This window comes from Malaclemys terrapin, chromosome 19 (assembly GCF_027887155.1).
Source record: "Malaclemys terrapin pileata isolate rMalTer1 chromosome 19, rMalTer1.hap1, whole genome shotgun sequence".
Taxonomy (NCBI): domain Eukaryota; kingdom Metazoa; phylum Chordata; order Testudines; family Emydidae; genus Malaclemys; species Malaclemys terrapin.
Genome location: NC_071523.1, coordinates 5,605,634 through 5,626,364, shown reverse-complemented (window position 1 = coordinate 5,626,364; position 20,731 = coordinate 5,605,634). Strand labels below are relative to the sequence as shown.

At 56.3% G+C, this 20,731-nt stretch overlaps 1 protein-coding gene across 1 annotated transcript; it reads left to right on the top strand.

The window, feature by feature from the left end:
- Positions 1-306: 306 nt before the first annotated feature.
- Positions 307-20,712, top strand: FAM131C (family with sequence similarity 131 member C). Its single transcript, XM_054009380.1, has 7 exons — positions 307-428; positions 10,433-10,551; positions 12,135-12,170; positions 13,154-13,247; positions 17,487-17,669; positions 18,251-18,361; positions 18,839-20,712. Exons 1-7 carry the CDS (start codon positions 404-406, stop codon positions 19,186-19,188), a joined length of 918 nt encoding a protein of 305 aa, XP_053865355.1. The 5' UTR covers positions 307-403; the 3' UTR covers positions 19,189-20,712.
- The last annotated feature ends 19 nt before the right edge of the window (positions 20,713-20,731 follow it).

Genomic DNA, 20,731 nt, shown 5'->3' with positions numbered 1-20,731 from the left:
GCGGGGAGAGCAGCCAGGCGAGAGGGGAGGTGGCTAAAGCACGGCTAATCCCCCAAGGAGCCCTGACTGGCAGAGAGCTGCCTTTTTTCTTCCCTTCGGTGTGTGCACGTCCGTCTGTCTCTCCTCCGCGCGCCGCGCCCGCCACCTGCCTCCTCTTCCCCTGCAGCTCGCCGGAGACATTGCCACGGTCGCCTGCAAACTTGGGGAAGGGGGGAGCGAGGGAGGAGGAGTAACCGAGCGCCGAGGAAGAAAAAAATAAAACGGGGGGGGGGGGTTGGGAGGGGGAGCTGGGTCTTCTGTCCGCACCTCGGGCAGGCGGCGGAGCTGGCTTGGGAACAGACGAGCCGGGGAGAGAAGAGATGAACCCCCAGCTGTCCACGAGGCGGATGAAGAGAAGCCCCCCATGATGGGGTCCTGCGTGTCCCAAGGTGAGTGCCATCCAGCGCGGAGGGAGGACTGGGGCTGGGGGGAGGGGAGAGAGAAGACGACTCGCACCTGCCATCCAAAGGCAGCTGCTCTCCAGGCCAAGGATTGTGTCTGCCCCCCCATGGGGGTGTCTGCCCATTCCCCGCCTTGCCAGCCAGCCCCTCGGATGCGCATGTGTGTGTGTGTGGTGGGGGGGTTACTGAATATAACAGAGACTCAGGACAAGGAGTCAGGGAATGGCTTTATTCCCTGCTAGCCGAGGGCTGTTGGCTGGGGGGGCAGGGGCAGATCTGGGGGTGGGGCATTTAGCTTTTGCCTTTACTACAAGGCTCCCCTGGGACACTGGCTGGAACTTCACTCATGTGCTGGGTAAAAGTCCCCATGCTCCAGGGCATAAACAGGACACTAACTGAGGCGGGTCAGGCAGAAACTGCCCCTAAAGGCAGGTTATTCCATCTGTGTCCACTAGGGGGTTTCTTGCACCTTTGTCTGAAACAGCTGTTTCCAGCCACTGTCTGGAGGGAGCCCTGGTCTGAGCGTCATAATACTCCCAATCTTCCCCTCCCGAACCCCAGCCTCCTGCATCTTGGTCAAGCCCCTTCGCGTCAGCCCTGGTCCCAGAGCAGCAGCTGCCCTGCACAGCCAGGATGAGACAGACTCTGCCACGGCAGGTCCTGGCTTGCTGCATGCAGACAGCCAGGTACCTGTCTTCCAACCCCGGGGCAGTGACAACTTGCCACATCTCTGGGACAGTCACTCCAGGAGGAGCAGGCAATAAGGGGAGGCATTTGGTGCTAGGTGGGAAGCCTGGGGGAAGCGAGCATCATCGAGCTAGAGGTCCCCATTGTTTGCACCAGTGTGAGTCCACTGAGATCGGTGGGATTACTCCTGATTTATGCCTGCATACACAGAATCGGGCCCAGAATCTTTCCCACGCATTGCCCCAGGGTGATTTCAAATGGTAAAACAGCCCTGAAGCAACCTGGGTATGGGAGTTACAACAGGGGCGGCAGCGTTCTGGGGTCTAGTCCCAAAAACCATGGTCAGTCCTCAGCTTCCATGGGCAACTTGTATTGAATTCAGCCCAGAGAGTCATATTTTCCAAGGAAATATTCCCTTATAACAGAGGCTTTCATCCTAAAAGCTGCATTGTAAAGCAATTTGTAATGATCGTTTCATCCCACGCCAAAATGCAGCCACCTCTGGGGTGCAGTGCGCATCGCCACGGAGAAGGCTGCACACTGGGACTAGCCTCCCCATGCCAGTAAGAGCCAGTGGTGAAGACTCCATAACGCACAAGGAAAGCTGGTGTCAGCATGTGTTCCTCATGTACTACTGGGCTGCTTTTTAAAGTGAGTTGGGTGTTGGTGAAAGGTTGGAGCCTATCTGGTGATTGGGACTGGTGGGCAGAGCGCATCAAAGCAACAGAAGGCCCTCGGGTGAGGGAGGGGCCCCAGGGCCCAGAAATATACTGAATACTGGGGACAACAAATGAACAAACCAGGATGGGAAAACAGGTCACCGGGGCAAAGCAAGGGGTCCAGAAGGGGACACAGAGCTGAGGACACCAGCACCCACCATGCCGAGAAGGAAGCCAAGGAGACAGTGGACGCTGCGCATAGGAACCCTGCCTGGATGGACGAGGGACTGGGAAAATGCTCCCACTGGCAGAGACGCCCCTGTCCAGCTCCCTGCTTCTGGACTGATGGACAATCACGGGGAGGTTGATGGGGAGGTCTTGGGCCCTTGGATGTGAAGTGCTTAGAGGAAGAGGTGTGGGGGGGGAAGAGCAGCCAGGAGAGGTGACAGGCCTGTACCAGTAGCGAATTCTGCTTAGCTCCAACACCTGCACCACAACGCCCTGCATCCTCTGCCAACACTCCCTTGCCAACCCAGAGGCAACCGCTGGTGAGGGCAGGGGCCACTCAGGGTCTTGGCTTCTCTCCTGGAGACTGCTGGGTGTGCAGGTGATATTTAGGATGTGGAAATCAGTCTCACGGGAAAACTCATGCCACGCCAGCCCTGAGATAGCACCAGCTTTTAAATTGTGACTGACTTGATCTGAATACAAACTAGAGATGAAAGGCCCGTTAAAAAGTCCAGGAGACACTGGAGCCAAAACAGACCAGGGACAGAGAATCGGCCAGATTCTCCAAGCACATGGAGTCCTTTTGAAAACATGGCCCCGTGCGCACAGCTAGGCCTAGACAGGCCCTTGTCATGACACACGTCACCTTACATCGCGAACGGTGCACCTCGATATCAGCCTAGCCTGGAGAGTGACACGGAAGCCAGCTATGCCTCCCCGGGAGCCATCGTCCGTTTCCCTTGAGTCACGTATGTTTGAATCGCTCGGGATCTTCACAGCCAAACGGTGGAGGTACAAACAGTCTGCACGGCAGGGCTTTTCCATGGCTGTGTGTCTCGGTCCTTCTTTTGCTTTCAGAGCAGTGAGGGGACACCTTGCTGTTGGCTGCTGGTGAGGTGCGATCACACCAGGGTTCTTGATAAGGTCTCAGCTCCAGGTGGACCCGGGTGACAAGGACAAAGGGGGCCACACTCGCACTGAGCCTCCCAGGAGCAGCGTGAGGGGAAATCTGTAAATATCTGTGTGGCACTTCAGTGGTGTAAGTTTAAGGGGGGCAGTGTGGCCTAGTGGACAGAGTGTGCGCTCACACTTCAGAATACATGGGTTCTAGTCCTGGCTCCACTGGGTGACCTGTGGCAAGTCATTACCACTTATCGTACCTCAGTTTCCCTGCCTGTAAAATGGGGGTAACGCTACCGATATCCTTTGAGATCTACATCTCTTGTGCTCTGTCAAGCTGCCTGGGGTGGGACACCCCTCAGAGCTCCAATCTCAGGTCAGACTCACAGGAGTTGAAGACAAAAACCAGCCTTGTAAAAATAATCCATTTTTTCAGTTACTACAGGATTTCAGAAAATACAAATCCACCCAAATCAACACTGGCCCGAAGAAGAAAAAAAAGCCCACCCAATTGTGCTTTTACATTATCCCAAAACACCAACATTTTGCAGTTCCTCTTAGTGGGTGGCTGTTACAGACGCTTCTAATTTCACACCCACCCACATCAGAGCAGACGGATTAGATCTGGTGCGGTTCAACTCCGGGGGGAGCTGTGTATTTAAATGCTTCCACTCCATTTGGAAAGCTCCGGTTTCTCTTTTAACCAGCTCCAGGCACATTTTATATAGGGTGTGTGTGTGTGTGTGTGTGTGTGTGTGCAAAGACCTTGTACACACACACTTAAAAGCCTTAAGTGCTGCCGGAACCGGCAGAGGAGAGACTGCTTATGGAGAAGCAAAGCCTTTGAAATGCCCTAGGTTTGCACCAGACCCCATGGCACTCTGCAGATACACTCCCTATACATATCTGTAGAGAAGAGGAATTTTATTCTCTCAAGGCCTTAGCGTCAGCCTGTGGCATCCTTCCCTAGATGTGGCCTTGTGAGTCTGGGCAGGAGTGGCATACTGTACTTGTGCCTATGACTCACCACCCAGAACCGTCGGTTACACTTAATAATATTACTGTCTGCAGAGCCTCTTAGGTGGAGGATGCTGCCATGTGCCATGCACTAGGGCTCTGCCCGCTGGGAGCCCGGGGGAGATTAGTTGCTGGGGAGAAGGATGTGGAAAGGGAGAGCTCTAGCGAGCTCGTTAGCACCTGCTGCAAGGTGCTGCTTGCAAAGGGACCGGTGCTACACACAGCATGGTGTTCTCAACTGCGCCACCCGGAGCCAGGCTATGCAGGGGGCCTGAAGCTGGAAAAGAGATTTGGCATAAAATGTAAATAAGATTCAGAACACCTCCTTCTCAGCTAGCACTTTTCACCAATAGAGCTCCAGGCACTGTGCACAGGAGGGCAGTCTCATTATCTCATTTTACAGATGGGGAAACTGAGGCACGGAACAGGGCTGGGACTTGCCCAAGGTCACCCAGCAGCAGAACTTGGACTAGGACCCAGGTCTCCAAAAGCCCAGTCCTGAGTTCGTGCTACCAGGCCAAACTGTTGAGAAATTCTCCCCTTTTTCTCGAATGTGTTTTCCAGAGTGGATGACTTTATCCCCGGATACCCTGCTCAGAGCCCATCTCCATGGGGGAGATTTTCTGTGTTTGTAGAGCGCCTAGCCCCATGTCCCTGTTCCATAGCTGGAATTTCCACCTGCTGTGAAAATACAAATAATAAACACTAATAAAAAAACCAATTCAGCTCAGCTGCTTAGCGAGCCATCGCGTGGACCCTGTTTGAGGTGGTTCAAAGAGTCCTGATCTGTTCAGACTTCGCCAATTTCCAGAGGATTGAACTGCTTTCAGGACCAAGGTGGTTTTCGTTTTGACCATTTGCGTGCGGGAGCCGTTCACAACCGCTTTGCTCCAGCACCAACCGCTGCACAAGGCGTAGGGCGATCGAGAATCCCACCCTGTTCGCTTGAGGGACACAACCACGTTTGGCTCCCGTTGGCCCTGCAGGAGCCAGCACGGGGTGAGCTGGATTCAATTCTGCCTCCCGCATCATCGCCAGAGCTGGCCCCTCTATTCCCATCCGCCCCATTGAAGACGAGGGGGCTGCCCGGGTGTAGAATTTGCCAGCTGATCCTTTGCAACTGGCGATGGTTGGGGAGAAGGATGAGAACCCCCAGCGTGACCCTCAGAGCCCGGAGGAGTTTGCAGGGCCGGGAGCTAAAAAGACCTCATCTCTTTACTCAGAAAGGGGACACATTTGATCTGGAATCACTGGAGGCCTAGATCCCCAAAGGTATTGAGGTGCCTGAAATCAATAGAGGATTTGCCGAAGTACCTTTGAGGACAAATAAACATGGGGCCTCACAAAACCCTTTATATCAAGGCACATCTCTGAGCAGAATCACACTTGAAAACTAATTTTCTGCCTCCATGATATTCCTCCCCACGGTCAGGCAGCCGGGGGCATCAGAGCCAAAGCTGTGAACGGGCTGCATTGTCTGAGGGAGGACAAGGGCTTCCCGCTGAGGAAGCTTGCAAGGTTTCAGCGGGGCAGGAGAGGGCCCTGAGTTGAAAGCAGGCGCCGAGGGTGCAGCGGGGCGTGAGAACATGGTTTCCAGGAGGAAGTGCCAATGGCTTTTCAGGAACTGGGGATAAAATACATAAAATCAGCTGTGAAAGGCAACGCGGCCGCCCGCCGGGTTCTCAAAGGGGATGAGATTTTTAAGGGTATGAGGTAGGGTTACCAGACAGCAACTGTGAAAAAACGGGACAGGGGGTGGGGGGGTAATAGGTGCCTATATAAGAAAAAGTCCCCAAAACGGGACTGTCCCTTTAAAAATGGGACATCTGGTCACCCTATGAGGCAGATGTTGAAATCAGATGGAAAACACAGAGGGCTGCAGGGCACGGTTTGCTCTGAACAGTATCTTGGTGACTCTAGGTGGCTTCACGCGTCGTAGCCTGGACCCCCGTGCCCCGGCCAGATTCCAGCACGGAGAGTTGTTCTAAGCCCTCCCAATATGGAAGGGACACACAGGTTCCCATACAGACCGAGGCCCTGTCTAGACTAGGGTCTGGAAGGTGTTAGCTAATGTCTTAACAGCCTAATGTAGACAAGGCAATGTGCCTTCAACATGTGTTAAAGGGGCTGAGTTAAAGCCTACCCTGCGTGAGCTAACGCCTTCCAGACCCATGTCTAGACAAGCCAAGGCCTTCACTGGCCCTGGTGTGTGTCATGCACACGGACAGTGTTGTCAAATTTAGGGCATGTCGACCCCATAATCCGAGGTGCGAATGCAGTGTAGGTAGATGTACCCGCGCTAGCTTTGATCTGCCTAGCACAGCTGAAAATAGCCACGAAGATGTAGCAGGAGGGGCTTTGGCACGGGTTGTACCAGCCTGTTGGAACCCTGGATACGTCCTCACATTTCAGGCCCATGCTGGCTAGATCACAAAGCTAGGGCAGGTATGCCTACACCTACAGCAGGGCCAACTCCAAAGGTTGAAAAATCAGGAGTCCGGCTCACCAGGAATCATGAGATTGGCTTTAAAATCATGAGATTATATAAAAATAATAGATTTGGGGCTCTTTTTATTTCCCTTCTGCTTTTTGAGCCTTTAGGGGGTCACATTTTGAAGCTTTTTCCGCAGCCATGAGGGCTAGACACTTCTTTAAGAATGAAGGCTGAAATCAGCACACATCCACCTGACTCCAGGAGCTGGAGCTTTCCGGGAAACAATAATTATCATGAGACTTGTGACAAAATCACGAGAGTTGGCAATGCTGCACCTGCCTGCACTGCTTCGCACCTCTGTACCCTAAGGGGCTGAGCATTCGGATGCTTACTCCGGCGGGGTTGTGTTTACTGCTGTGAGCTAATCCCAGTGGAGCCAACGGGGCTGTTCCCAGTAGGAAGTCATGTGACGGGGGCGTAGGAGTTTGGAGGCCCCACAGACCTGAAGTTCGTCAAAGCAGGGAGCTTGTCATCGTGCATTGGCCTGTAGAGCACCAGGCACGGCGGTGGTGACAGAGATCAGAACGGAGGCAGATGTGGAGAAGGTGCCATCTGAGCAGGCTGGACTGGAGTGCAGGTAAGGGAGTAGGTGACACCTTCCCCGAGAAGGTGGATGAGGGTGGAAGAGAACCAGCCATGGGCTCCCTTTTCCAGGCCCAGCACGGTCAGCCGGCTCCATCAGCAGCTCTGCTAGTTTCCCCCCAACGCTCTCTGAACATGTCACACTGGGCGAGGAGTACAGGAACATCCTTAGCCGATCCTCTCCCTAGCAAACTCCCGGGAGGGCACGGCCAGCGGGGACAGAGGCAAAACTGGTTGTGCACTCAGACGTCGATGAGGATTGCGGGGGAAGGACAAGGCAGCACAAATCCTTGCTCCATGCTAATGCTGAACCCAGACTGCTGCAAGAGGCCTTGTGAAGAGAGAAGGGGAAGTGGTTGTGGCCTTTTTGCTTCCTGGGGATGGATAAAGAAGGCTGGAAAAGGTTCGTTTCCTAACTCTGTCCCTTTGAAATATCTGCTCGTCTCTGGTCCTGCTGGAGAACTCCTTGGAGATCCTAGAGATGGAGAGTGTCAGCGCTCTTCAGGCTTAAATTGCAGCAGAGAAGGTGTCAGAGCTCTAGCAAAGGGGCTTTTGTTCCCAAGCGTTTGCTGTGTGTTTGTCTCAAATGCCTGTTTAACACAAAGCAAACCCAAGAGGTTTAAAGAGTCTGAACAAAATAACCTCCCTCCCACCCTCCCTCTCAGTTAATCAGCTTTTACTCTCATGACACATGAGGCTAGGATCTGACCAGGTCTCCAACCAGCCCTAGTGTCGCCCTGGAAACCCAGAGTAGACAAGACCTGAATTTTGAATGCAAAGTAAGCACCAAAGAGAAAAAATCCAAAGCTGCCTTCCAGGCCTTGTGTGTCCATCCCAGCATGAAAGGGCCCAGGGCCCAATTATATTTCCTAACGCAGGTCACCTAGAAGAGACAGCCCCAGCACAGGGGCTCTCGCAACGGCCTTTGCCCGTCTCTGTTACACTTCACCTCCCTGCCTGTCTTCCTGAGCTTTTCCTGATGCTTGCCTGGCCACGCAATTTATTCTGTAGGCCACAAACACCACGTTACAGCGAGAGCTGTGCCTGGCATTTCCCACGAAGGGCCCTCGACTTTAAAATTTGTTCTCCTCTTGGTCCAAACCAGGGGTGGCTCCAGGCACCAGCGCACCAAGCGCGTGCCTGGAGCGGCAAGCCGCGGGGGGTGGCCCGCCAGTCCTGCGGTTTCGGCGGTAATTCGGCGGCGGGAATGCCAATGACGCGGCACCGGCAGACCTCCCGCAGGCATGCCGCCGAATCCGCATGAGCAGCGGACCTCCCGCAGGTGTGCCACCGAAAGCCGCCTGACTGCCGTGCTTGGGGCGGCAAAATACATAGAGCCGCCCCTGGTCCAAACTACTCCAAATGCATTGATGTGCGGGGAATACTGTAGGGTGCATGGGCTTTTTTGCCTTTGGGGATAGAATTAGCGATGGCTAGGGCCTGTCTAAGTGGGCTCAGGTAATTCTCCTCTATTTGATTACCCTGGCGTGTGGCTACACGGGTCGGAGTTGTATCTGTTGTATGGACCAGGTGTGTCAATTGGTGTCCTAGCTCCCAGCGCTTTAAGGGCAGATGTTTTCTCATCATCGCCAGTCTGCCCACACTACTAGGTGCATTAGGCAAACAGCCCAATTACCCCCAGCCTGCACTCATTTCCCACCATTTTTATATTCAGATACAGTAACTCTCCTTCAGCCATTATCGTGGTGTGTTCCAAATACATCCATCCTTTCTTCTGCAGCATTAGCGTTGATGTCGGTAGTTGTGCCTGGTCTAGGATCTCTTCGTTGCTGATTCTGTCACCTGCACTGAAAGCTGTTCAGTTTGTACTAGAGGGACTTATTATTTTTCCAGGCCTTTGCTCCATATAGGACATGTAGGACGTTGGTTCTAAGGATCTTGTGTTTGGCGTTTTTGCTAATTGCATTGAACTTCCTCCTGTGCTGAGTTTTTCACATCCGGCACTTGCTTGACCTCTTCCGGACTTTCCATCAGACATGCAATCACCACGAACGATGCTGCCCAGTTCAGTAAATGTATTAATGGTTTTCAAGCCTAATTAAATAAAATAAGCCTATCAATTCTAATCATTATTGATTATCAGCACTGAGGCAACGCCTACGGGTCCAGCCCCGTGGTGCTAGGCGCTGTACAAACATAAAACAAGCCAAAGTTCAAACCGCCTGGTCAGCTCTTGAGGGATTACTAAAGAGCACTGCTGCAGGAGGGAGGGAGGTGGCCATTCCTGCCAAGGAACACTCCTGGCAGGCTGTGCCTCAGTTTCCCTAAATACTGACAAGGGGAGTGTGAGGTTGAACCATTAACATTTGTGGAGCACTGGGTGGCTGTCAGGTGGAAGGGGCCAGAGATGAGCAGAGGGAATAGATAGATACAGTATTAAGTGGCATAGAAGCCACTGAGAGAGCCTCTGGATGCCCACAATGGCATATTTTGATCCATAACTTAGACCTGTGTAACAGGCTCCCTTCTCCACCCTCGGGTCCACCCAAAGAGGCTGGATGCTTCCCAGTTTATAAGCACCTGTGTGTTATTTGCTGGATCTCCTCCACCAGTCCAGCAACATGCCATGGGAAGTAAGCAGCCTCCTTCGCCCTCTCTCCAGAGATCTCAGGATCCCACAGCCCCTTGCACTTCCCTCCTCGCCTTGACCTGTTGGCAGCTGGCAGGTTGATTGCTCGCTTTAGCTCATCAACCTCGTACCTAATCAAACCATTGAGCACCCATCCCCCCAGTTAAATCCAGCCCAGCGGGGACTAGCTAATGCCTCAGCGAGCAGAACGCTGGGTCTGTGCTCGGCTCCTAGCACTCTGTCACACCTAGTGGGAAATTTTCCATGTAAGCTGGTTTTGATGGAAAATTAGGTTTTCGACTAAACAAAATTTTTCACAAAAAGTGTCTGCTTTCCTTGAAAAATGGTGACATTTCGTCAAAAAGCTGAACACCTGAAAATCAAAATATTTCTATTTGGAAATGCTGCCCCAGTGCCCTATGGGAGTTGTAGTTTGGCTATTTCACGCTCTCATTCACCTCTGTGGGCCAAGTTCTCCATCAAACTACATATCCCACGAGACACCAGAGCCATGGACTCCTATGATGCGCTGTGGTAGCACAGCAGGCAAGACCACGGTGCATCATGGGAGATGTAGTCTGGCTGAAGAGCTTGTCCTATAGAGGAGAATGGGGACATGAGGCAGCTGAACTACAAGTCCCATGAGGCACCGCAGCACCATTTCCAAACTGAAAGTTTTGGGGTTCAATTTTGGGCCAAAAAGTTGAAATTTTCCATCTCCCCCCTCCCCAATTTTCCAAGCCTCTCTTTTATAACTGCCCTGTAAATAGATAGCAAAGTAGGGTTACCAGGCCCAGCCCACCTCTCACCCATCTCTTTTCTCCTTCGGTTGCAGAATTCTTCACAAGTGCTCAGAAGGAATATTCCATCGCCAGCCACCCACAGTGCCCTCCTTCCACCCATCATGACAGTCAGCAAGTGCCTGCAGCTGCCCTGGAGAAGAATAACAGCAAGGTAACCAAAGAGTCAGGCCCCCAGGACAATCATCACAAGTGCTACAGGAATATGCAATCTATGTGTTGTGGCCCCTTCCAGCAGCTTGGCCTCAGTGAGACAAACAGGCAGTGGCTGCTGCCACTGACTAATGGAGTTAGCTCCAAAGAGCTGTACCATGCTGCTGAAGGACCTGGGTTCGAACCCTGCTGATGACCTGTGAGGGTGGCTGTTATAACTGACTTCTAGTTGCTGTTTGGCAAACAAACCTTGAGGCTTGTAAAGGTCTGGTAGGGTGACCAGATGTCCTGATTTTATAGGGACTGTGCTGATATTTGGGGCTTTTCCTTATATAGGCCTCCCACCCCCATCCCGATTTTTCACATTTGCTGTCTGGTCACCCAGGGAGGAGGGGATTTAAACATTTCCCTGCAGCCCAAAAGGTCACCTTGAGAGTTCCCCTGGCAAGGAGTGCAGATGGGGAGGAGGGATAGCTCAGTGGTTTGAGCATTGGCCTGCTAAACCCAGGGTTGTGAGTTCAATCCTTGAGGGGGCCACTTGGGGATCTGGGGCAAAATCAGTACTTGGTCCTGCTAGTGAAACCAGGGGGCTGGACTTGATGACCTTTCAAGGTCCCTTCCAGTTCTAGGAGATAGGATGACTCAGGGATGGGAAACAGGCAGGGGAGCCGCTCACCCGTTCATGAGGGAATGAAAACTATTACAGGTTGTTCAGTGGGCCGCGTAACAGCAGCTTGGTGGCTCAGACAAAGGCCAAGTGGCCAGGGATCCGTATTGCCTGTGCTTATTGGCAGCCTCTCCAGTGAGGCCAAGCACTGAATGGGCCGTGTTATTATTATTATTATAACATCTAGGATCCCCAGTCATGGCCCAGGACCCCATTGTGCAAGGCGCTGTACAAACCCAGGACAGAATGACAGGCCCTGTCCTAAGGAGCTGACCAGCCCTCCCCCAGGTCAACACCAACAGCATTACCTTACCCTGTGTATATGACGGGGGAAGCTGCTGCTACCTGGCCAGGCCAGTGCTGGGTTCAGGCCTGTCCATCCAACACCATTCTATAAACAACCGCGAAAGGGAGTTAGAGAGGTAGTGTTGTCTAGCAGCTAGGGCCCCTGCCTAGGAATCCGGACACCTGGGTTCTATTCCTCACTCTACCACTAACCTGCTGCGTGACTGTGGGCAAGTCATTTCCCTGCTCACTAGGCCACACTGCTGTCCCCCCCACTTAGAGAATTGTGTAGCTTTGTGTGTTTCAGACAAGCTGTCTGAATAAAGAATTATCCACCTGCAAACCCCAGTCAAGGTTAAGGGGGAAAACAAGACGAAAGCAGTGACTTGCTGGAGTGGAGAAGAAGGGAATGGGGAAAGGAGGGGAATGAATGACTAAAACAAGCCAGGAGGAAGGAAGACAGAAGAAGGAGCCACTGTGCTAGGCGCTGTACAGAGAAGACAGGCCCTACCTCAGAGAGCTGCCTCGGTTTCCCCTCCACCCCGTGACAAATCTGCAGCTAACGAGGGGCTGTGGCTGGGGAGCCCTGGGTTTGGCACCGGTTTTAATTCGTTTCCTCCCGTGTGTTTTAGGAAAACCAGATGGATTTCTGCTGGGACCCTCTGCAGGTCAGTGTGGGTTGGGTGGCCCTGGGGGTACATTGCACTTCTACAGTCTTGGAACCCTATGCTGAGCTCCTGGGAGAATGCAAGGCAGGGTGTGGCTGAAGCGGTGCCCCCTAGTGGATGCATGTGGTGGTTGCTATGCAAGAAGCTGTGCTTTTTGCGGGAGGTTGGCCAGGTTGGAAGTCCCAGGAAAACTGTGGCAAGTGGAGGAGGTAGGTTCAAGGTGATCACATCAGCTGGCCTTTGCTCAGCTCCGGCGAGGATGGGGAGGCTCTGGTGGGCCACAAGGCCGGCACAGGGTCCTCACCCTGAATGGGACCACTGGGCTTTCGTGGGACAGTGAGGTCCTGCAGACCCTAGCCATCGCGGGACTCTGTGCCAGCGGGTGTAGAACCAACCCTGCAGACTGGGCACAGCTGGGAGGTACCTGGAAGACACTGAGCATGTCCCTCCTCCCCCCACGCACATCTCTGTGAGTTTTGTAGGATTGGCTCGGCAACAAAGATCAGTCTACTCACCCGCCTGCAGGCTGGGAACCTGCTGCTTTATTTAACTGCATCACACCAGAGCATGGGGGGGGGAGGGGCACGGGGGGAACTACGCCAGAATAAATCGGAAAGTAAGGGCGGCATGGAGCTCCATCCCATAATACTCTGTGCAACCCAGTTAACCCCATGATGGCCACTTAACTACAGTTGCCCCTGGAGTTACCAGCACGGGAACTTCTGCAACCACCTTTGCAGCAGCAGAGCACACTAGACGTGGTCCCACGAGCCCCCCCTCACGAGTCCGCAGCAGAATGCCACCCATCCGTTGCATCTCGTCCTGGCTGCTGGGTCCTCTGGGGGCTCCCCCACCCTGGAGGCCCCCACCCCTGGCCTGCATGGGTCCCCTCTCTTAGACGTGGGGCTGGCTGAGGGTACTCGGCTCTCTCCCCGCTGACCCAGCCGGTCTTGCCAGCCTTTGCGTCTCTCCTCCCTCTGCAGAAATGTTTCAAGACATCCAGTGGGATCCTCTCCGATTCCAAATTCGGCTCCAGCGGTTACAACGTCACGGCCCTGGCGACCTCCTCTCTGGTGGGTAGGTAAAGACCATCCCTCCCTCCCGCCAGGCTCCATCACCCCTGAGCCCTGGGTTGGCGTGACGGCCAAGCACAGCCTCCCAGAGGAGCACTGGTGCAAAGATGCAGGACGGGGCAGCCAGGCCAGATTTCCAGCCGAGCTCCCAGCAGGGGCTTCTCTGCCCCCCGTGTCGTTGGTGGGGTGAATCCCGGTCTCAGAGGAGCTTTCTGACAGGTTCGCCTGAAGGGGTCTCCTCATTCTTCATTCAAGTGGAGCTGGTCTGCTAGAGCCAGGGCCCGATCCCAGAAGGGGCCCGATCCCACCCCCACTGAGGGGTTGTCCAGGGGCGCCCATCCTCCCGCCGGATCGGGCCTCGGGGTGGACAAGAGCCATGCCTTGGCTCCAGGGAACAGAAAGGAGATTCTTTAGCGAGGCTGCTGGATACACCCAGCCCCTGCAAGCCTCTCTGACTCCCAGACTGGCTAACACAGCCCGCCCCGCCTCGTCACCGCCTGGGGAGTCCCTACATCCTGACCTCAAAGGCTGACGAGACTAAAGGGTCCTTGGTTCTGGTAGGGGTAGGGCCACTGCTCAGCCTAGGGGTAGAGCCATCCAAATCCTCTGGTCAATGCCATCGTGCCTTTCACAGCTCAGAGCCGCCCGTGGCTCTTGCAAGAAGCTAGTGCTGCCCATAACAACAAGCAGCCTCCCCCCCCCCCCAGGCCAGAGACCAGCGGGACCCACAGGCCAGGCTGAGCGGTTCTAATTGCCTTGGCCCTGGAGAGGGAAGAGGAGGGAAGGGAGTTTATCTGCTTCCAGCAGCAGCCCCGTCTGTCCCGTCCTCCCCCCCCCTCCCCACCAGCTCCGGCGTAATTAATTGTGTGTGGTGGAGATTAATAAGGTGTTTGTTTCCATGGAAACTGCCAGCCGGCTGGCCCGGCTGGCCTGATTCCCTTTTCTCCACGAGGCCGGTGGCGCTGGAATAATGCCCAAGGCTGCCTTCCCAGAGCCGCAGCGGAGAAAGGGCCCCAGTGCCGGAGGCAGGACGATTCTGCTCGGAGCACGGCATGGGATGGGGGTGGGGGCAGGCATGGCCCGGTCCATCCCTTCGGAGCATCACGGGTATCCGTTTGTTTGCCTCCAAAGCCCTCCTAGCCCAGTCCAGGCTCCCACCCAGCGCTGCTGTGCCCCTCAGTCCCAACCCGCCTCCCCATCCTACTCAACGGCTACATGGAGCCATTCGGGGAGCTGGTAGGGCAGCCCGTACACAACACCCAGCTCTCACCGTGCCCAAGGCAGCACCTGGATGGCGAGCGGTGGGTGACGCTGGCCCAAGTGACTGAGGGGATGCTGGTGGGAAGGGGGATCTAGCGTCTTCTCTGTCATCCCCCACTGCTGGGGACACCTGGCCTCAGGTGATTGCACAGCTTCCCCAGATGCTGCCAGAACCCCTCCCCCATCTGCAGCTGGCCAGGAGATGATGCCCCATCCCACCAGACACACACTTGGCCCCCAGAACCCCCACATTCCCGACCTCTAGGCCTGAGCTCTGCAATTCATTGTATCTAGGAATGGAGCCACACGCCCCGACAAAGCCCCAGATGATACAAAATACAGCAGCCCGTCTCCCTCCTGAACACACAGTCTGGTTCAAGGTCTCCAGAGCCCTCCATGGGACTGGCCCTGGCTCCCTGGGAGACGCCCCTCCTGCCATGGCTTCCCACCACAGCTGTCTTCTGCTGTCATCACCTAGCACAACAGATAGAACCTGCTCAGGAGGTGACCCGGGCAGACAGATGTGGGGGAACACGGCTCACGGCTGTGGTGATGCAGGGGGCAACACTCTGACCAGGGGTCAGGTCTTCAGGACCCAGAGCCCCTGGAAATCCCATGAGACCGTGGGGAGCTTCCTATTGGCTTAGCAAGGGGGAAAAACCACCGTGAAGTTTATGATAAAAAGGGTAAAATAACAGAAATGGTGATTTTTAGCAAGGCACCAGGAGCTGGATAGCACGGGAGAGATGCTTCGCCTCTTCCTCTAGCCACTTAGGGCTAGGCCAGCAGGTCTCCTAAACAACCACCTCACACTAGAGAGATAGCAGCTGGAGGCTTTTATTATCCGCTTCCCAATTCTGGGTGGGGCTAGGGCCATTCGGAGGCGTGGCCAATGCTTTAGCCACGCCCCTTCCTCCGATTTATAAAAGTGGCGGCTATCTCAGCCATGACTGCATATGAGGGGCAGCTCGTCCTGTTTGCCCTGCTGCAAGAGCTCCCGGTAGAGTCCGAAAGGCCTGGAAAACCAGTTAAATAGTCCGAGTCCTGTGAGCCCGAGTCAGCCGGCACAGACCAGACCCGAGCATCTAATTGCAATGTAGACATTCCCTTGAGGGCTTCACTTGGCTTTGGAATCATCCCTGGGTGAGCTGTCCAAGATGCGAGCACCAGGAAATCGGGATCCAGCCCTGGTCATTAAGAGCCGTGACTACCTGAAGACTGGCCCGTATGTAATGATGCGTTTCAGGGGGCTCAGTCCAGTTCCTAGTGAACTGGTGCCCATCATCCCAGCTGGCACTCAGCAGAGAGGCTGATCCATGAATGAATGAGCCCTGGAGACTGACTGTCCCTCTGGCCCCAGAGGCAGGGCGGAGGTGCACGGTGCTGCTCTTGTTTGGGCTGGAGCTGAGCTGGGGTCAGTGGTAATTTGTCGATCCAGCTCCTTGCACCAGTGCTAACTTCACTCTTGAGAAGAGAAATTCTGTGCTGTGCAAGGTAGCATCTTCTGGCGGAATGAAAGGGTACATCTACATGGCCACTAGACACCCGTGGCTGGCCTCCCTCCTCATGGGGGCCCAGAGCTCAGGCTCCAGCCCTGGGAATGTCTACATGGCAGTTTTATAGCCCTGCCACCCAAGCCCCACTGGGGCCAGCCGCAGGGGTCTAATACCCAGACTCTAGTGCCACTTGAATGCCAGGATTTGCTGTGCTCTATTGAGGGGGGCGGAAGCGTCCAGTTAGATACCGCATCAGTGCACCCGCAGAGAGCTGCATTGTTTGCCCTGGGAAGTGTCACGTAACTCCCTGCTCAACGAGACATGAGAAAATGGAGTTGCTTCAGGGAAATAGCCCCAAGTTCCAGCCATGCAAAAAGCGCTGTGCGAAGTGCTGCCGCAGGCCTGCAGGAGGCGCTCTTGCTGGGAGGAAACATTACCCCACCTTGCCAAGGGAGGGTGCACCTGGGAGAGGGGCAGGCTGGGAGTGCCCCAGGCTGAGGTCGGTTCAGGCAGAGGCAATGGTGGACTTCAGTTCCAACCTGCACTAGCCCCGTCCCCTGCTATTCCAGTCCAAGGCATCCTGCAGGTAGCTCTGCCAGAGTCCCTCAATCCTGACCCGCAGCCCACAGCTCCTCCACCTCGGGTCCCCCCCACAGCTCCACCAGCGCCCCTCAATCCTGACCCGCAGCCCCCCGCTCCTCCACCTCGGGTCCCCCCCACAGCTCCACCAGCGCCCCTCAATCCTGACCCACAGCCCCCCGCTCCTCCACCTCGGGTCCCCCCCACAGCTCCACCAGCGCCCCTCAATCCTGACCCACAGCCCTCCGCTCCTCCACCTCGGGTCCCCCCCACAGCTCCACCAGCGCCCCTCAATCCTGACCCACAGCCCCCCGCTCCTCCACCTCGGGTCCCCCCCACAGCTCCACCAGCGCCCCTCAATCCTGACCCACAGCCCCCCGCTCCTCCACCTCGGGTCCCCCCCACAGCTCCACCAGCGCCCCTCAATCCTGACCCACAGCCCCCCGCTCCTCCACCTCGGGTCCCCCCCACAGCTCCGCCAGCGCCCCTCAATCCTGACCCACAGCCCCCCGCTCCTCCACCTCGGGTCCCCCCCACAGCTCCGCCAGCGCCCCTCAATCCTGACCCACAGCCCCCCGCTCCTCCACCTCGGGTCCCAACCACAACTCCACCAGCGCCCCTCAATCCCAAACCAGGCAACATCTTATAAATGTCCCTCTAGATTCCTGACCAGCTCCTTAGGGAAGCCCCAGGAAGAATCCAAGCCAGCTGCTGTAGTGGCCCCTTAGGAGAGGATTGTGGTGAGTGGGGCTGGCTGGCTGGGGACTGGCTACCGCAGTGCAGATGCCCACCCAGCATGGACATGATCAGTCACGCAGGACGTTCCTTCAGCACCAAGTCTTGGTGCATCGATCCCACTGCTCTGAATCCCGCCCACTTCAGTCCAGCTCCTCCCGTCTCTGCTTTAGGGTTAGTCCAGACCATAAAGGACCACATCACCAAACCCACCGCCATGGCTCGCGGCCGGGTGGCCCACCTCATCGAGTGGAAAGGCTGGAGCGCCCCGCAGGTGGGCTGTGAGCCGTGGCTGACGGAGGAAGAGCACTACTCCTACCTCACGGACGAGCTGAGGGAGGCACGCTTTGCAGCAGGTGGGTGGGCAGCGGGGAGGCTGCAGGGGATAATCTGTGCTGGGGGAAGGGGGAGCAGGGAATGCACCAGCAGCAACTCCACTTGTGCAGCGGCGTGACGGAGCACTGCAAGTGGCTGCGCACTGGGGCATCCCTTGGGGAGAATGGCGGGGAGCAGTGCCCGTGCATTTGGCATGTCCCTTAGCTGTCGGCCAAATGGTAACCCATGCAGAGGACTCCCGGGCCTGACCCAGCTAAAACTCCCTCAGCCTCACTGCCATCCAGCGTTTTCCATATCGTGATCCCCCTATCACACCTTCCCCCCGAGCAGGGTGCTGGTCCCGGCTGGAGACAGGGCACTGGACTGGATGGAGCGTGGCTGGATCCCCTCTGGGACTTCCTATGTCCTGGTGATAGAATTCTGCTGGTTTGCCGGGGACAAGCCAGATTCTCCTCCTGGGAACACTGGTGTTCATCCAGTTTCGCTCTGATTTCAGTGATGTCACTCCAGATTTACCTTGGCGTAGCCAGGTTCAGGACACGGCCCAGTATCAATCTCCTCCCCTTGTAACCTGTGTTTGGTTTCCCACGGTTCTGCCCAGGGGTCGCTGAACAATTCGCCATCACCGAGGCCACCCTGAGCGCCTGGTCCTCGCTAGACGATGAAGAAATGAATTACGGGGGCAGCTCCCAGGAGATTGTACAGCTTCAAGGTACCTTCCCCCTCCTCTCTGCCATGAGAGACCCTCCTGATGTTCCCCAGCCCTCCCTGCATGGCACAGATTCAGGAGGGTCCCTCGGGGCCATCCTTGCTGGTGTCCTGTATCAGTCAGGGGTGGTTCCCTGGCTCCATGTCTGTCATCTTGTTCCAAGGGGGTGTGTTTGGGCAGCTGGGGGCCATGGAGCACAGGGGCACCCCTGCACTAGGCCAATGCTGCATCCCTGGGGGATCCCCTTCCGCAAGCCCAGGAGCTGAGGGCAGGACTGGGGCCCTGGATGGACCGAGGCCGCAGCAACTCCAGCTGGAGCCATGGGTGATCAGCGCCTCCAGGTGTCTCAAGCTGGGCACCCCGGATTGGTGGCCACTCCCAAGTGTTGTCCTTGCCCATTCTCCCGGGTCCTGCCAGCTGCCAGTAGCCTGCCCTGCTGAGTCCCTGACACACTCTTCCCCTCCCCGGCTTTGCTTTCAGACCTGGAGAGCATCTACCTGCAGGAGAAGCTGGTGCTGAGTCCCCAGGTGATAAGTAGCCCCAACCTGGAAGGCAGCCTGCCCGCCTGCTCCTCCTCCACCCACACCTCCCCAATACCCTGGGTGCACTCCGGAGTGGACAGGTGGACCTCGACCCACCCCTTCCCCGGGGCTCTCCCCTGCGGCTCCCCGCGGACCGGGAGCTCCCGGGCAGACAGCTCGGAGAAGGAGCAGGCCTGCGTGGGGAGAGAGCAGGAGGGCACGACCAGCGTCGGCCAGAAGCGGCTCAGCAACTCCCTGCACTACATGGACAGCAGCTCCCTCTCGGAGGACGAAGTGTTTTATAACTAGGTCCCCCGCCCCTGCCCGGGACAGGAAGGGGGCACGGGGCTGCCCTGAGGATGGCGCTAGGGGCCCTGCCGAGCTGGCTAGTTCCAGTTCCCTGGATGCTGCTGGGAGCAGTGATTAGAAGCCGCCTATTGGTTTGAGACAGTGCGGCAAGGCAACACCAACAGCATCCGTCGTACCGGTGATCGCTGGGGCTGCCTGGCCCTTTAGAGGCGGCATTCGCTGGACTGGGCCGGTTGCACCGAGTCTGGGGCTGAGATTGGTTTTCCTTCGGCCAAGGCTGCTGAGCTGCGCTGAGACCAAGACCCGTTCCGTCCCCCGGTGGGTTCCCCGAGGACTGGGACAGCCGGGGAGCAGGGGAAGCATCCGCATCAGTGTCTGTGCTCCAGCCGGCAGCCGGCCACCCGCGGCGCTCCCGGCTAGCCACGCGAGCGCGTGGTCTGTGTGCAAGCCGCCACCTGCCACTTTGGCTTCTTGTCTCCACGTAGTTCGGACGAGCTCCCGGCTGGTTTAACATGGGCGCGTCTCTGTGCTCCCCCCTGCAATTCCAGCTCGCTGCACAGATGCGTTCTCAAGCCACTTGGGGTCAGGGGCTTTGGCGTTTGGCTAGCGAGCAGCTGGTTTGTACTAGGAAGTCATCCTGGTCTCTGAGGCTGGGAGTTTCAAAGGCGCCTAAGGGGGTTAGATACCCAAATTCCATCAAGGCACGGGGATGGGGATGTCTAATTCCCATAAGCTCCTAAAGGCGGAAATGCTACAAACCCAGTCAGTTTGGTCCTTCCTCTTTACAAGACCATAGTTGATTTCCAGGGCCCAGCTACCGTGTGGATGTTAGTCACACCCCTCAGCTACAGCCATGCCCCCGCACTGCGCGGCACCTTGGGTAGGGCCGGGACACAGTGCGGATCAGGGACCGTGGTGACTACGGGGTCAGCCTTGACTACAGGCCAGGCCCTTCCTCCAACCAACCCCACCCCCCCACCATTGCTGTGCGCAGCTGGCTTTGTTCTCTGACCTCAAAGGTTTGGATGGTTCTGTGGGCAGGCCCTATGGCTACCCCCTCATAGACACACCCTGATACAAATGAGAAAAATCTCAGCTAGCCCACTGGGGGGAAGGGGAAGGGGAGACGGGCGAATGTTATATTTTAATTTAAAAGACTTTGTACGTTGGCACCGCTCTGCCTGGCACCTTTGGCAGGTTCCCGCCCGTCGCTCTGGGCGGGGGCTGCATCCCGCGGGATCTCCTCCCGTGCAGGGGGCTTCTGTAAAGCAGGCGGCTGGTATGTGCAATGACGGTCACTGCTGGGCGCCGCTGCCTCGCCTTAGAGCTGGTCCTAAGCCCCCCTCCCTTCAGCCAGCCACTGCCCAGCCGGCAGAGCGGGCACCACGCCTGGCGCTGTGTGCTTTGTAACCTAGCTGGTTCCTAATGTTGCGTGGAGACTGTGTGCACCGTAGCAACGCTTCCTGCGTCAACGCGGGCAAGGGGAGTGGGTCCCCTGGGGGATGCAACGGCTGTGATGCCTTTTCCCCTCCGCGCTCTGTGT

What these genes read in the sequence shown, in the direction of transcription:
- FAM131C (XM_054009380.1), top strand. Translation starts at nt 404, where the DNA reads ATGATGGGGTCCTGCGTGTCCCAAG. An exon ending in GGGGTCCTGCGTGTCCCAAG is followed by an intron (nt 429 to 10,432) that starts GTGAGTGCCATC and finishes CTTCGGTTGCAG; the next exon opens with AATTCTTCACAAGTGCTCAG. An exon ending in TGGAGAAGAATAACAGCAAG is followed by an intron (nt 10,552 to 12,134) that starts GTAACCAAAGAG and finishes CGTGTGTTTTAG; the next exon opens with GAAAACCAGATGGATTTCTG.